General features: G+C 48.2%; 1 protein-coding gene across 5 annotated transcripts in view; it reads right to left on the bottom strand.

The window, feature by feature from the left end:
- Positions 1-16628, bottom strand: part of MTA1 (metastasis associated 1) — a 94151-nt gene extending 77523 nt beyond the window's left edge. Inside the window, exon 1 of one of the 5 annotated variants that reach the window (XM_056355474.1) lies at positions 16442-16628. In XM_056355474.1, the coding sequence (XP_056211449.1) occupies positions 16442-16469 (28 nt within the window). In that variant the 5' untranslated portion in view covers positions 16470-16628. Of the gene's footprint in view, positions 1-3352; positions 3681-16441 lie in introns of those variants that run through there. The other 4 variants (XM_056355473.1, XM_056355475.1, XM_056355476.1 and 1 more) reach the window with 4 other exon arrangements.
- Between the last annotated feature and the right edge of the window lie 1002 nt (positions 16629-17630).

Raw genomic sequence — 17630 nt, forward strand, 5'->3', positions numbered from 1 at the left:
ATTTGGCCTAGACACGGTGCAGATGCCATTATTGCTGTCGATGGTGATACTGTTATAGTCTCAAAATCTCCACTTTCTGTCCCCAGTGTAAGGACATACTCTAGAATCCAAAGAAAAAGAAGAAAAGGGAGTGGAAGAAGCCTGGTACTGAGAAGCCTATATGAGTAAAGGTACTGTTTTGTGGGTATGAACTAAATCTAGATGGTGACTGGAAAACATATCCAGAGAATTGGCTATCTGCCCTGAATCAAGCCCATGTAAAGGGCCACAGGTTAGCGAGCCTGGACCATCTTCTAAGAAGCATAAGGGAGAGGGCAAGACTGGAGAAGGAACTAGTCCCACAGCTCAAGAAGGTTTAACAAGGGCTGCAACCCCTTAGGGTCCTGCATGACCCTGATGGTCCAAGGGCATTCTCAGAACTGTAGCAAATGCACTGTTAACACCCAGAGAAGGAGAATTCAGGAACAAACCCTGGTATATCATACCATCTATGCCTGTGAAGGGCAAAAGCTGAGCTCATGTTACGTGAACCAGACAGAATATGCAAGATGCAATGAAAGTGGTAGAATAACCTGTTACGATCCCAGAGAAGTACCCCATCAATGGTGGACAGAGGTGCGAACAAATAATGGGCATGGCAGGTTACTTGGACAGAGTCACACCAGAACAAATCTTAGTGAACCACTATCTGTGGGATTCGACGCCTGCAATGCTATTGACGATCATTTTGATGCAAACCGTGGGAACCTAGAATGGAGACAATATTACAAGGACTAGAATAAGTATATATACCCTGGGTGGGGACAGTGTCAGATGAGACCTGATTACCTGCTTTCATCAAGTACCGCCAGGTACCAATTCAATCACCTTTGTGGAAGAAGAGGGTGGGGATGTGTCTGTTGGGATACGAATCACATTGTGGGGGTGGCCATCCCAATGGATAATTTAGTAAGGTCGAAGCACCATTGAGCTGCAATGGCCAAACCTGTAATCCTGTGAATCTTAAAAACATCAACGCAGGTGACTGGAAAAGCAGGAACCGAACCAGACACGGTCTAAAAATTTACGGAACAGGGGCAGATCCCAGGGCAATCCTGGATATAAGGATTATAGAAACCGCTAGAAAATCTGCCGCAAAACATTTATTGTTCCACTCTTTTTATCATGAAGTGGAAACAGGAGCTAAGTATGAGATTCCAACCATTGCTAAGAATCTGTTTGTAAATCTAGTGAAAAACATTGCAACAGCATTAAATGTGACAAACTGTTTTGTTTGTGGAGGAACTAACCAAGGGGACCGCCGGCCTTGGGAGTCGATGGAAACAAACATCTTGAATCCAAAAATTTGGAAGCCAGCAGAGGGTAACAAAGACACAATGGGTGTTACAAACAAGCATAATCGGGAGAACCTGCTGGCAAAACCAAAATGGGAAAAAACTGGTGGGTGATTTAGTCTGTGAGGAAGGATATGAATGGAATGAGACAGTATCACATTGGACCTCCTGAGGAAGTCCTCAAGTAATGCCGGGAAACCTGAAAAATTGGACAAATGGTAGCCAAATACCGCATGGGTGACCAGCCCCCGATGGGTATTATTGGATCTGTGGTAAGCTAGCATATGCCGAGTTGCCTAAAAATTGGACAGGATCATGTGTATTAGGGACAATCAGGCCCGGCTTCTTCCTATTACCCACTGCCCGAGGAGAGAGACTGGGGGTACCTATATATACAGAAATGGAAGAATTAAGAAGGGCACGACAAAGTTTACAAATAGGGAATTGGAAAGAAAATGAATGGCCCCCAGAAAGGATAATAGAATATTATGACCCAGGCACCTGGGCTGAGTACGGATCTTGGGGCTACCATACCCCTATATATATGCTTAACAGAATTATTAGGCTGCAAGCGGTTGTGGAAATAGCAGTGAATAAGACAGGAGATGCTCTAAATTTATTAGCTAAGCAGAATACAAACCTGCAAACTGCAAAATATCAGAACCATCTAGCATTAGACTATGTATTAGCACAAGGAGGGGTATGTGGTAAATTTAACCTTACTAATCGTTGCTTAGAAATAGATGATGAAGGAAAAGCAGTGAATGAGCTGGTAAGGGAGATGAAAAAGATTGCACATGTACCTGTACAGACTTCCAATGGATTTAATATGGATAAGATATGACAGTCAGCCCTTGGGGGCGAGTGGTAGAAAAGACTGGGAGTCATAACCAGAGGGTTGTTCTTAGGGCTGCTAATAGTCGCGTGCTTGATTCCCTGTATTACACTCCTTACACAGAGAATAATCCAGGAAATGCAGTTTACCATAATCCCGGTGGAAGGTCATCAAGAAGATAAGGTCCCTCTTATGGTTCTGAAGGTCCATAATCAGACCCCAAACCCAACAAAGATTCAATTGGCCTTGGCCAAATTTGAAGCAAAAACACGAATTAACGACATTCAAAAGAAGATGAAGGATTGTGATACATGGAGCAATAATTCGTGTCAATTAGATAATTGGTATAGAACAATGGAAAACCACTGAGTAGACTAAGCAGGGGGCCAGAGTGACAGACGGGAAACAGGTGCAGGAAACGGTTATAACACAAAGAAAGGACAAGTTCTTTCCCTCCACCGCTCTCATTACTCCCAACACAACCGACTACCCCTCACTTCACTTCGGCTGAGACCGATCCAAAATCTTGTTTGTGAATACTGTGACAGAAAATTAAAAATGAAAACTAAAGAAAATGTCAGTCTCTGTCATCTTTAAATCCACGGGTTTCAGGTGACTGTTACAAATGTTCATAGCTCACGTCATTTTTCTAACAGCTTTTTTGTGTGCACATATGTGCATATATTGTTCTCACAGACACATTTTCTACCTCAAGTGAACATTAACTCAATTTTTCATGTAACTACAGCTTATCAATTGTAAAGCCTGGCATGGATTTAAAGAAAGTTTATCACAAATGAATGATTTACCAAAGAATAGCTCACGGTGGTATCCAACGGTTTTGAATAAATAAACCCCCAAAGCGTTGTTCTGCTCAGCAGCAGGAACATCCCCAATCCCACACTCCCATGATCAGCAACTGCAAACGAACCTCACATAAAACGGCTCACTGCACACTGCTGGCAGAAAGGCAGAACTGAAGCTGTCCCACGGGATGCTTCAAGAGCCGACACATGACACAGTGTAGAAATGCATATAGACCAGTGCTTGATGACTTCACCATGTCACAAATGCACAGCCCAGTACATCTCATCCACGTTTGAGACTAATCCCACAACCATGTTGAGCATTTCACCAGTAGCTATGCAACTAATGGAGACCTATTTCTCATTACTCAAATTACCTGGAAAAGGGTTTCTTCTCTGCAAGTTATGCAGGCCACGCTGCAAATCACATAAACCAGAATGTGAGCAGATCAAAGGGGAGTAATTTGCATTTTTCATAGAGATTTTAAATGCTTTCACTAAATTAAAATGCTGTCCTGCACAGAAACACTAGTTACTTACTGTGCCACACATACAACAAGGAAATTTTAATTTTAACAAACCACTCTCCAACCTGATGCTTTAGCAGGTAAGACCACTCCTCTAGAATTGTTCAAGCAGCAATGAAAAAGCTAGCTTCTCACTCACTGCATTTAAAGGAGGTACAGCACCATGCTCCATTGACCCCTGCACTCCGAAACACCTACTCTCCCCTGGTGCAGCACTTCCCCTTCATCTCCAGCTCCCTCCCACACCATGGAAGTGCATCCGTCTCATACCACCTACCCAGCTAACACTATTCCCTGTCTGCTTTTGTGACAGTAGCTACAACTACACACGTTGGATCACAGGAACCCTCCACAGGCTCCCAACAATCCAGCTGCCAATGGGAGTCATCCTCTCTGTGCACAGCTGTCAGAGTCTCTGTGCCCTGGGCTGAAAGAGAGGATGGGGAACGACAAAATTAACTTTAAAAAAAAACCCAAACTTTAAACAACAGGAAGACATGCATCTCAGCTCCTACCACAGAACAGGAAGGAAGGAGTACTCTTAAAAGAAAAAAAAAAAAAGAAAAAAAAAAAAAGGTCCAGAGACAGAAAAATGGAGCCTGATAGCAAGCAAAACAAGAAGTCAGGCCCTTCAAACACAACAGACTGTCTACCCTTGCTAATTTACTGGCTTTCCTACTTACACGACAGAAGAAAAGGGCTAGCCTAGCCGCTCTGCATCCCACAAGCGCAGCACGTCTCCTTACAAACAGCAACCACCATAAAACACGTGAAGCTCACCCCTCACCGCCCAACCGCCTGAACAGAAGAGCTGGAGATTCAATCCCATACCTTCACAACAGCTTACAGCTTAAACTCACAATCCCCGAAATAATCAGCCATGCATCCACATCATGACTGTAATTAACTGCATCACTTATCCACATTACAGAATTACCTGTGATCAGGCTAAAACAACGACTGAGGAGCGTGTGCCAATACCACAAGACAGTAAGGACCATCACACATATGACTACCTTCTGACTCACACTTAAGATTCATTTCTTCCTCTTGCCTATGCTGTTATAGAGCAGAAGTAGCCGCCTAACATAAACCTGTGCAGAAGGCCTTTATATCCCACTTTTTTCTTCTGAAATTGAGAATACGCACAACTTTCTAGAAAGCAATGCTGTATTATACAGGTACTAAACCACCAGAACACACAGACACAAGCACACTTGCAACGGTACAGCAACTAACTAAATCCAGAATGACTGCCTACAGGCCACAGAAGATGGAAGTGTTCCACAAAGGCAGTAAAAGAATTGTTCTCAATTAGCAATAAACATAACAGACTTTTTTTTGGCTCTCATATGCTTTTAAGACATTACTGCAAAACAGCTTCCCCCTCTGCCCTCTTCATGTCAGCTGTTGATTAAGTCTACCATCGGTCCGCAGAAAACAAACTCAGGAGGGAGTACTGCAAAAGAGAGAACACACACTGTCTAGAGGTCGTATATTTATAAGATTAGGCATGTCTGAGCTACCTAACAACCTTATAGGCTTTTAGGTGATCAAGTTGCAAAAATGCTCAAAAGTATTTTTATCCTTCCTAACTTACATTTGCCTTTCAAGCTACAAGCACTTTCTGAGGACTGACCTCGCTGAATACTACCTACCTTACATCCAGAAAGACTTACACACTGTGCACTGCATTAGCTACAGATGTACTCAGTACACAAAGGAGGCTGAAGCCGCCTTCTTCCCACACTTACTACCACTGTTGGGTACAACGTGCATTTCCACACGTGTGATAAAGAACTTCACAGTTGCAAATATTTCCCCTGCTCAATCCACAAAGCTGCTGCCCTGAATTAAAGATGAGTGTCAAGAGAGTGCATAAACTTATGATGACCTGCTTACTTCTCTTACGGGAAACATATGCCTCCTCATACTCTGGGTTTCAAATTCAACTTTGGGCCAGTTTCTTTCAGTAAACTCCAGCTTTTATTCAGCAGCTTGGTCCTGAAACTGTCACTCACTTTTCATTTTAGATAACACAAAACCTCGTGGTCTACATTCTCATGAAAGAGGAGGCTGGAGAGGCTACACTGCTTTCAGCCTAACAAGTCAAGCAATCTCACCTGGCAGAGCCCAGGTCCCATTGCCTTCCGGCTGTTCAAAAAACAGCAGCACTCACAGCAGCTGTCACCTGATGAAATGTTTAGTTACAGCACAGATACAGTTTCAAGAGAGAAAGCCTTACCAGCACAATATTTTCATTAGCAGAAATGCAGAACCGAAACAGAAATGCAGTATACCTAGCAGTATGCATGAACAGGTTATTTACAATTAATGTCTTTTCACAGATCCACAAAGGTATTAACAGATATACTGTCAGCACAAGTTCAGTTTGCATTTACTGAACAGCAGTATTTGTGGCTACTGTGTGCATAGGATACATGCTGCCTCATCCTCAGCTTGCTGCGCTATAGGCAACACCGCTACTACTTCTCAACTCCTTAAAAAAAGTGAGTGGAAATGGAGCCAGAACTCAAGCACACAAGGATCTGAAATACCTATAATCATTTAGTGAGAGACATAGCAAAAGCGAGTGCCATCTCCTGCATAAATCTCCACTCCATACAGTTGACAGCAAACGATCACTAAATTTAGTAGGGATAGGTTGAGATAGCCCAGTTAAATCATGCTAGCTTTGCCCTTGTTTCTTGAGCACATTCATATGGTAAACAAAATGTTCACATTACATTTTCTTCCAAATGTGCAGAACTTGTATCTGGAAGGGGACAGCCAAAATAACTTGGCTGTTTTGAGATGAAACCTACGTATCAGTTATTCTGTCTTGCTTCCAAAAAGCCAGGTTCAATATTCCCCAAACCATAGCCCTAAAGTAGAAGCAATTCATACCAAGGTCCATGTAACAGGACTACAGATTATGCACAGACCTACAGAAACGCTGATACAAACTTCTATCAGGGCAAGCTCTTCCCAGGTAGTAAGACACACTAAAAAAACAAAATAATAATAAACCCAAAACCAAACCTCTAAAGGACCTGTAATGGTTACAAACAAGAACTCAAGTATCTACCACACAGTACACAACTCAAGCCAAGAAGTATTTTCTACCTTTTTAGAGAAAAAAAACCCCATCTAAGTCTCTAATACATGCAACTTGCTTGGACAGACTGAAAATTCTCAATCCCATTTAAACTCTGAAACATTAAGGGATTTGGAACTTCCCAAAGGCCTTCTGTTCTTTGTTTCTATCATGTCAAAGGGGGAAAGAAAAATTCCTGTTCAGCTACCTCATATCATTTTTTTGTCCGATTCTTAGTGAAACAAGGTTTATGCAACTCCATTATCCAGTCATTAGTTCTTCCCTATTAACTCCTGAACCCTTTGTTTGATTTAAAACATTTCACAGAGGGACAGAAGTCTCAAAGATAATTAAGTTCTGACCACTGTTCCCTATCTTAAAAACATAGATACTAAAAACTACAAGAGAAAGCGAGAAATGCAAGACAGACAATTAGGGATATGAAATGGTTCCTATTTCAGAAACAATTAATGGACTAGGTTTTAAAGCAATTCACTGGAGATTCTGCAGTGTTTGGGGGAATTATCAAAGGTGCTCGCTTCTCTTAGCGCCTCTTAACACCTCTATTATTAGTGCCATAGAAGGCAGGTCCTGGGCTCGATTAACTCCTGATCTGATTCATTATGACCAGCTGTGTTCCCTAATGTTTACCCTCTCTGCGGGGGGGGGGGGGGGGGGGGGGGGGAAGGTGGCAGGTATTCTGCCTAGCAGCAACAATCTAGAGACTTAAGATCTCCGTTCTGGACAAGGCCCAGAGTTCCTACATACGGTACCTTTCCCAGTAAAAGCGTGAAACTACAAAGGACTGGGTGCAGAAGGGAAGAACCACCTCATGGAAGAAAGAACATGAATTTTAGATGAAGTCAATGTCCTTATTTCTGTTCCTCACAGCACTGTTGGCTGTATTTAGTTGCAGACCACCTGTGGAAAAAAACAAAGGACAGCAATATGCTGGCACTTGTGAAAAAGAGGTTACGGGTGTCAGCTGTACATCACAGGTCACTTCTTAGACAAGAACTATGCCACACTGAAGTAACTGCTACTAGGGATGTCGGCTTAAAAGGTAAGGTAGGGCAACTGTGTACAAACAAGACTTGAAAAGAGAATTTGTGAGAATCCTGGAAATAAAATTAAGCTTCCAAAGTACTACCCTGAGGATAAAGAAGCAATTCTGCTGCTAGAAATCAATTATATGGCAGTACAAGGAAACCCATTTCAATTAATCCATTCCCAATATACCAGCTATAACTGAGGCACGCTTGCATGTGGCACTGACCCTCTTTAGGTTCACTAAGTCAACTCCCTCCAGATTTCTGCAGGACAAGCACACACTGAATATACCTGGAGAACCATTGGTTTTATTCTTCACTTTACATGAGATATCCAGGCATGATTTAAAGTTCTCTGGACACAAAGCCTGTTCTGTATTACCTCTTCTGCCACTTCATTTGCCAAGGTTGTAGCTATTCAAATATTTTCTGCAATAGAAAAGTTGCAAGCCTATGTAATTTCAGCTGCACCAGTGCAACTCTTTGAGGGGCAATACCATTAACCAGTTCAGGGAAATAGTCCAGGCTTAAAAAACAGAAAGGCCTTTCCCCAAAGCTGGGTTGTAAGGGAAGACCAGGATGGTCTAATTTACAGAAGAGCCGGAGAAACACTTGAGCAAACAGAGGAACTAGGACAGAGAGAACTCCTTAAATCATGGAGGAGTTGGGGGGCAGGGAGGGAAGCATGGGAGAGGAGTATCCTCAAACTGCACCCTCATTATCTTCTCTAGAAGCCAAGAGAACTGCCTATTCCATTGCAATTCTTACTGCTAAGCACAGACAAAAAAACCCATTATTTTCCAAAAGATATTTAGGCAGTTCATAAGATGACAAGAAATCAGCTTCACGTTCTTTGCAAGTATCTCAAGAGCTGCAAAAGAAGACGCCAAGTCTTGTATCACCGTCAAGAAACAACAACTGCAGTTTTTCTTTTGGGTTGGTTTGTTTGTTTAAAAGCAATGTTCCACTTCAGTTAGGAAAGGTGGATTAACTGCTTAGGCTGTGGTACAACAGTATATTAAGTCCAGAGGTAAGGGTTTCGGTGCCAGATCAGAAACATCACGGCTTCACAATGTAAAGCATGGATGAAGTATAAACTCCTGCCATAGTTTTGCAGATGTTTCTTCAAACATGAGTGCCAGTGAAGCTGATTCATCCCCCGCCCTCTCATACCATCCCCTCAGGTTGTGACAGCTTCTCCTTGGAGGCAGGCACGCACATGGTAAACCTGATCAGGAACTCCCCGGGGTCAAAACACTGTCTCCCAACGAACCCAATGTGCTGAGCTGCTGAGCTGCACAGCCACGCCAAGCTGTGCCAGTCCAGCTAAGGAAGCAATGTGAGACAGTAGCAAGTGTCTGCGAGCAGGCGTTGCTTAAATCGACAGGGTTACCAGGGAAAAACATCCTCAGAAGCTGTCTCACTTGGCTGGTTCAAATTTGCTCACATGTTGACAACTTAACTCTGTAAGGACAAGCTCTGTGCTGAATCAGGAATCATCCGCTCACACCACACTAACTTTATGCTTGGTCAAGTATAGTCTATCCTCCTACACCTTGCATAAAAGCATGAAGTCCCCAAATTAAACAGAGCACATCACGTGCAATTTAACAGACACATTACCATGGACCACATCTGACACAGATCATGATTGGTGATCTGGCAACACATGGAACCAGAGCTGTGAAATCCCAGGCACCACCAAGACTAAACAGCTTGCGAGTAACACACGTGTAAAAGACTGGAGAAGCCTAGATTTTTTTTCTTTTACTTGCAAACTCACTTCAAAGCTGCCAACTAACTTCTTTGCTCTACTTCATTGATCAATGTCAAGTAAAAAATTATCTCAGGAACACTTCTCTTTCCCAAAGATGATCCAGCCAAAGAGCTAGAAAAGGAGAACATGTGCATGGCTCCTTCTGGGCTGGGCTACACTGCCTGAAAGCCTCACTGGTGCTTCACAGGTCCTGCCAAATTTGGTTTTACAAGTAAAGAGGAGAGGAGGAATCATATCAGACCCAAAAAAAACCCAAACAACACTTTGAAGCAGGGCCTCTTTGTATATTACATCTACAGCAAAGGGCTCCAAGATCCTAAAGACCTAGAACTGTAGTATCTTACAAGAGTACCTTTCCCAACAGTTCCAGTTATCTAAACCTCATGGGGAAACAGGCAAAGCGTCTGAAGGGCTCGGTCACTTACCTGTTCAGGGATTTAATAAAATAATGATCTAGCAAAGCAGTAAACACAGTATAAAAACTCCTTACTTGGTGCAGAAGTAACACTGACTTAACAGATCACTTGTTGCCAGAAGACGTGCAGAACTAGGAGGAGGCAAGCTCAAACAGTTAATAGCCATACTCTCAAGCAACCCCAAACTGCTCACAAACAGTTTATAAATCAAAGTAAAACCAAGTAACAGCAACCACTTTATTCTCTTCTCCTACTAGGGAGAGATGAAGTAATCTTTATTTAAAGTTAGAATGTTTAAACATCAAAAGTTGCTTGAAAAACAACCACACGCAATTGAAAGGAAATTCTCTTACAATCACCCAAAATCTCAATAGTTAAACAAAAGGCAATGCTTAAAGAGTTTGAAAGTCCCTCTTCCACAATTTATCAAGTGTCTTCTATTTGCCATCACTGAAAGGCAAAACATGCAAACAAGAGGGACGGGCACAGAGGGCCGCCAAGGAGTAAGGCAGCATGCAGGCCCTGCCGCTTCGGCTGCCCACCAAACCACCCCAGCCCTGCTGCTGGCCGGCTGTGTCCCCCCACCCCAGCCCTGCTGTGTTGTATCCCCCCCCACAGTCCTGCCACAGGCCAACTGTGTATCCCCCGCCTCAGTCCTGCCACAAGTCATTTGTGTTCCCTTGGCCTCAGCCCTGCCACAGGCTGGCTGCGTGTCCCCTGTCCCAGCCCTGCCACAGACCAGCTGCGTGTTCCTTGTCTCAACTCTGCTGTGTCCCCCCACCCCAGCCCTGCCACAGACCAGCTGTGTGTCCCCTGTCCCAGCTCTGCTGTGTCCCCCTACCCCAGACCGGCCTGGCACAGCCTTCCATGCACCAGCCCAGGAATTGCTTAAACTCACTGACCTAGCAGAAAATGTCACTGTCACTGCGCTGACTTTCTAAGGGGCCAGCAGCAGCCACCTGGCCAAAGAGGCAGCCAAGAAACAGGAGAGGAGGCAGGAGGCGAGCACCACCCTGCCAGGGGAAGGCAGAGTCCCCCCTTGGCAGGAGCAAGCTTAGCACTTTCCCTCCGTTTTGCCAGCTGCAATGAGCTTTACAGCTATTACAGACGCGCTGAGCACGTGCAGACACCATGGTTGGAGGTCTAGCCCCCAGACACACTTAAGCTGGCTGACAATGCTCCTCACCACGCGACGCTTCCCCGTTACCAGCCAGCTAATGAAGCTAGTGAAGCAGGCCGACACGGGGGAGAAAAGGAAAGGAAGACTGTAAACCACAAGAACATAAACGTGTATAACTACGATGAAAAGAAAGATGAAGAAACTCATTGCCTGGCTGTTGCTGAAAGGTGATAAGCTAGAACCCGTCCTACATTTATCAGGGAAAATTGACTGCAGAAACCTACTAGTAAGTTGCAAGAATGAATGCTTATTTTTATTTTCTTTACTGGTTATTTAATACCACTCTCCACTAAATGCGCTCTCAGCTCAGGCTACCTTCAAATACTCCACTACAGTTCCAAGTTAGTTAAGAAAAAAAACAAAACAAAACAAAACCAAACCAACAAACACAACCAAAACAAAAACATCCCACAGTAACCCCTCCTGCAATCCAAAATACATCCACACAGATAACCATGCAAGAGGACAGGAGAGGGTTTACACATGCCCCTGCAGTTAAACGATCTGAATTACATCCTTCAGCTCTGGCCTCGACACCACACTTCTGTGAAGCTTCCTCAATAACTCTGTACCTCAGTCCTTTACCACAGAAAGCACAGAAAATTATTATTGACATCACCGTGATGCCAAGGGGACCCATGCACCCATCTGCTCACCGCTCTCATTCAAGTCACACGCTGCCACAAGAGCGTAGATGCCAAACAGGGGTATGTAACAGGATGGGGGGCAGGTCAAACCACGGTCCCCAGCTATGCATTAATAACAGCCTGTAATAAAAGGGAGATGATGTCATGCTGCCATTCTTAAAAACTTTGGGGATAGCTATGTTGAAATGTGAAGTATGACTGCAGTGCAGACAGGCACACCACTACCAGGTCTAATCAAGTGAGTGAGAAATAACTCCACCAAGTTGTAGAGCTTCAGTCTCCAGCACACTGGAAGAAAGCTGCTGGGAATCTTAGGTGCCCATGACAGGCACTGTGGAGTCATAATTCCACTTGCTTTAAACATATTAGATGCAGCTAGTATGTATGTGCCTGACTGACCTGTGAGTGTATCTCCTGATGCCATTTAAACATACCTTAAACATACCATAGTCTTAAAATCAGTGATAATTTTGTAGCCGAGTACGCTCCCAAACAAGGAGGTAACTTAAAAGTTGAGAACACATAAAAGGCTTTTCACCTAAAAGCGTAAACTGACATTTGTCTCAGCAAAAGTGTTGGGCTTCAGTAGTTCTTCCTCCATCCTTCCTCTCCTTTCTTTTCCCGTCCCCTTGTTCCCAGCCCTCCCACTGAGCCCATTCAGCTGTTCACACAGTCCCACAGTGAACCAGATCGGGTAGCTGATGCAGATTAAAAATAATCCAGGAAAAAACAAAGAGTGAGGAGGAGGGAAGGTGGAAAAATTTTAAGTTCCTCAAATCAGTGCAAGATGGAAATGCAAAAATCATTGTCTCACTGCACCAAGGGAATGCCAGAGGGGCACAAACCTGCAGCAGGGCTCGATCAATTGCCACCACTGAAGGAATACTTGTCACACTACAGTTCAACTCTTCCGGAGAAGGTGGAGACAGAATAGCTGTTGGAAAGTCTCTTGATACTGAGATGACCTGTTCTCTTCCAGGCAGCTGACACAGCACTCTCCTGAAAGCAGAGCCTGGCACCAGCTAGAACAATGAACATCTCTCTCCCACATGCATTTTTTCATCAGAGGCCCCAAATTCCAGCTCAGAGGTCCCAAGCTTCTGAGATCTGGTGTTTATCCAACATTCCCACACGGCCTGCAATCGCGCAGACTGCCAGTCCACTCCATGGAGCAGCAGGCCAGCCCACCATGACTCCTTTCAAGCCACAGCAGCCCACACTCTCCTCATGCTGCCATTTATTTCATGGCTGTGTGGCAGCTGCTAAGATCTTCACTTCTACTACCCTGGAGGCAGGTGATTCCAGGATTTCCTTCTGGACAACAAATAAGATGCCATACTTCATTTTGGAATTTGATACCCTGGCATCTTCCCTACACATTTAAGAAGCTTCACATTCTGTGAACCATGCTAGCTTGGGAGAGCCCCATTTGTATTGAACGGCACCCCCTTCCCCAGCAGAAACGTACCAGCAGAAACTTGGTAGGAACCAGGAGAACCAGTTGCTTTCTGTAAGCGGACCTGACACCAGCAGTCAATTTACCTACAGAGACTTACAGCCACTCAAACGGCAGCTCCTAATGTCCCATGTGTTGTCGTGTCCTGTGTCTCGTCCCCCCCCTCGGCATGCTCGCTCTGCCACACAACACAGAGAAGACTTGCATGTCACTTTGGGCCTCCATAGCGCAGGCTCCTCTATCCAGGAACTACTGCATGTCAACATGAAAAGAGAGCAAGACACTTCATGTCTCCTGGAAGAGCTGTCAACTATGCATTTAATATCAGCCTATGTCAGAGATGTGCAATTCACCCTACTGGTTTCTGAAGACAAAAATCCAGTGTTTCGTGATTAGGCCAAAAGTGATGACGACCATCCTTTCTGAGTCAACGTATACTTCTAGGAGCGTTATCGATCTACAGTGAGCAAGCTGCTCTTGGCAGCTGTTAGGTCTGGAGTTCACACAACGCAATTTGGTAGCCACAAGAATAATAACAGATTATCTGCTGAATGTTTGCCTTCCAGTGGGAAGTGTATGAAATGACTATGCACAAATCCCATTCAGGATTTAATCCTGCCCTGGAGTTCACACACAACTTCAGTGCACAAAACCATTAGTGGGAGATACCAGCACCAGAGGTCAGAAACAATTCAATAACACAAACTCCTCCGGCTCAGGCCAAACAGAGTGCTCACACAGAAACAGCTGCATCCATCCGTATGTTGATCTTGGTAATATGTCAAATCAAGACTTCATCCATATGTACAATAACAGAGCACTGTAACCTTGGCTATCAGCCAGCCGCCTCACCCTCTGCCCAAAAAGGTTACGAAGCAAATCCCAAACAACATTTCCAAGTACAGAAGGGACAAGAAGGTGACGGAGAGACCAGCCAAAATGGATATAACACAGGCAAACCACACCAGACTAACCCGACTCTCCTTCTGGGAAGCAAATATGAGCTCCTTGGCTGAGGGGAGAGCAGGGGGTGCTGGACACCTTGACTTTGTGTCAAAGGCCACGCTAAGTCTCCCACTACAGCCTTCAAGCCAAAGTGCAGAGGAGCAGCCTGGATAACGGGACAATAATGGTGGGAAGACAACTGTCTGGAACACCAGGCTCAAGGGACTGCCATCAGCAGCTGCAGCCTTCACCTGGCTGCCGGTTACTAATGGCATCCCTTGAGGATCAACACTGGGGCCAGCCCTGCTTAGAAGTTTTTTGATGACCTGGAGAGGGACTAGAGTACACTCTCCAAAGTTTGGGGACTTGGGGAAAGCACGCTTGCTGGAGGGCAGGGCTACTAATCAGAGAGACTTCAACAACCTGGAGAATGGCTTGACAAAAACATCAGAAAGTTCAACTCTAGCTAGAGTGAAGCCCCGTGCCTGAGGTGGGGGATAAGGCTGTTGGCATAGTGTCTCCATCAGAAGGCACCTGGTAAGCTAGCACATTGCCCAGGAGCCAGCAGCACACCCTGGCAACAAGGGCAGCCAGCCCTGCCGCCTCAGCCGGAGCGCAGCCGGCAGGGCAAGGGGACACATCCTGCCCTTCTGCTCAGCACTCCTAAGACCATTTGGAGAGCTGGGTCCAGCTTCGGCTCCCCAGCACAAGTGACATACGGGAAGGAGTCCAGCAGAGGCCACAAAGGTGGGTCAGCTGGAGGCATGGGGTGTGGAAAGAAAGGCAGAGAGCAGCGGCAGGTTAGGTCAGCCTGGGAATGAGAGGGGCTCTGGGGAGATGTTCCTGCTGTCTGCAACTCCTGAGCGGGAGGTGGCATGCAGACAGGGCCAGACTCTTCTCAGAGATGCGCAAGGATAGGCCGAGGGACAAGGGACACCAGCTGAAACAGGAGAAAATCCAACCAGGCACATGGAAAGAATTATTTGCCATGTGCACGGTGGTCGACACCGGACAGGGCCCGAAGCCGGGGGTGGCATCGCCATCCTTAAGATATACTAGGAAGCGGGCTGGACACGGCCCTGAGCACCCTGCCCTACCGGGACAGCTTCTAGCAGGAGGCTGGCCTAGAGATCTCCAGAGGTCCCTTCCCACCGCCCACGGGGCGCACAGTACAGGTTTTGCCATAAAAAATACTGGAGAGGACGTTCCACACCAGACCTGTGTCTCAAACGTTACATGCCGAACAGTAATTTCCAGGAAACAATTCCCTTCACAAGTCGCACCAGGAACCGAGCTGTAAATTTCCACAACTCATCTCACCCTTCATCCTTCAGCATCTCTAAGCGGACAGGACGCTGCCTGCGCACCCAGCCCGTAGCGGCCCCAGAGACAAAGCCGGGACAGGCAGAGGCACCTCTCCCCTCCGTGAAACCCGGCGCGGCCAGGGAAAGGCACCAACGCGACAAAAGAAGTGACATTTTTCACAGCACAAAGTAAGGCCAGGCCAGAAAAGCGGAAAGAGCAGAAAGTAGTTGCCGATGGAGACCAGCCAGGCGGGATGGCTTCGCCACCTTCGCCGTGGTTTTTTCCCTTGTTTACTTTACTCCGGTTTTGAAGAACTCCACAAGGAACAGGGCGTTTTGAAACGCCGGGATCCCCACAAAAGCGTCTTCCCGCACATCCTACAGTCCTGGGGAGAAGGAAGCTCCACGGGGCGGCTTTTATAGAGGAAAATGGCCGAGCGCAAATCCGTGCCAGACCACCCTCGGTTTACATCCCCCGAACGCAGTCCCGAGCGCCGCTGCCTCCTTCCCCTTCACGTGAGCCAAAACAAAGGACACGGGGGCAGGAGCGCAGCCCCGGGGCGCAGGCGGGCGGCGGCGGGCGGGGAGGCCGAGCCCGGCCGGGCGCCTCACGCCAGCCCGGCTCCGGCGCCGCTCTCTGCCCATCTTTGTGCTCCCGCTCCCCGCGGCTCCTCGGCCCCCGCCCCGGCAGCCTCGTGTGACCCCCGCCGCGGCAGCCGCTCCGCCCCAGGCCCCAGCCCGCCCGCCCCGCCGCCGCCGCTCCCCCGCGGCCTCCTCGGCCCCCTCAGCCGGCCCCGCGGGCCGCCAAGCCCCGCGCCCCCGGCCCGCACGGCAACGCAAGGCCGCTCCCGGCCCCGCATCGCCCCCCCCCCCCCACCGCCCCTCAGCTCCGGAGCTCCCCCGGACCCGCCGAGCCCCGCGCCGGGCCGCCCCGCAGGCCCCTGCCCCGCCACCGCGGCCCGCCGGGCCCCCGGGGCGCCGCTCGCTCGCCCGCGGGAGGCGGTGAGGGGCGGGAGGCGCGGCGGGGCCGGGCCGAGCCGGGCCGCGGGGCCCCCCGCGGGCGCTTACCTCCGACCCGGTACATGTTGGCGGCCATGCCCGGGACGGGGCCGGGTGCGGGGCGCGGGCCGCTCCCGCCGCCGCCTCCAGGTGCCGGATCCGCTGGAAAATGGAGGCTGGAGCGGCCGGGCGGGGGAGGGGAGCGGGGGAATTAAAGGGGCCGCGCCGGCTGTCGCCCGGGCGGGGGGAGCGGGGGGCGGGGCGGGCCCGCGCGGGGAGCGGCCGGCGGCGGGAGGGGAAGGAGCCGGCCCCGCCCGCGGGCTGTGAGGCAGCGGCGCCGGCCGGGGGGCGCGCACGCACCGGTACACACACCCCCACACCCCGGCACACCGGCTGTGCTCACACACGCTCACAGGCTCACGCACTCCCTGCCTGTGCTCACTCGCAGACACACACGCTTGTGTGTGTACACAGTCACACAGAAACACCCCGACGTGGATACACCGCCTGTCCTCTCACGCACACCCCGCCTGTGCTCACACACACGCTGACACACAGCCTGCCTCTCCTCACACACAGACATACACCTACACCGCCTGTCACACACACGGAGACACACACCGCCTGTCCTCACGCACACACCCCGCCTGCCCTCGCACAGGCACACACACACCCCCTGACACTGATATACCGCCTGTCCTTACACACGGAGACACACACCAGTGCTCTGCCTGTCCTCACACACACCCTGCCTGTCCTCACACACACACCTCCCAACACAGCACCTGTCCTCACACACCCCAGCACAGATACACCACCTGTCCTCATACACACCCTGACACGTGGCCTGTCCTCACACACACTGGCACACCAACACAGAGCCTGTTGTCACACACACTGGCACACCACTTGTCCTCACACACAGACACCAACATACACCTACACCACCTGTCCTCACACACACAGAGACATACAGCTACAGCACCTGTCGTCACACACATAGACATAGACTGCCTGTTCTCACATACAGCGCCTGTCCACACACACACACAGAGCCTCTTGTCACACACACACTTTGCTGTCACCCCATCACGCACACCCTGCCTGTCCCCACACATCCCTCCTCACACAGCTCGCCCATGGCCAGCCAGGCTCAGCCCCCCTCACACACCCTGCCTGCGCTGGTGTGGACAGGCCACACACAGACATGGCCTGTCCTCATGTACAGCCTGACACACACACTCAACCACCACTGGCA

This window comes from Falco biarmicus, chromosome 11 (genome assembly GCF_023638135.1).
Source record: "Falco biarmicus isolate bFalBia1 chromosome 11, bFalBia1.pri, whole genome shotgun sequence".
NCBI classification, from domain to species: domain Eukaryota; kingdom Metazoa; phylum Chordata; class Aves; order Falconiformes; family Falconidae; genus Falco; species Falco biarmicus.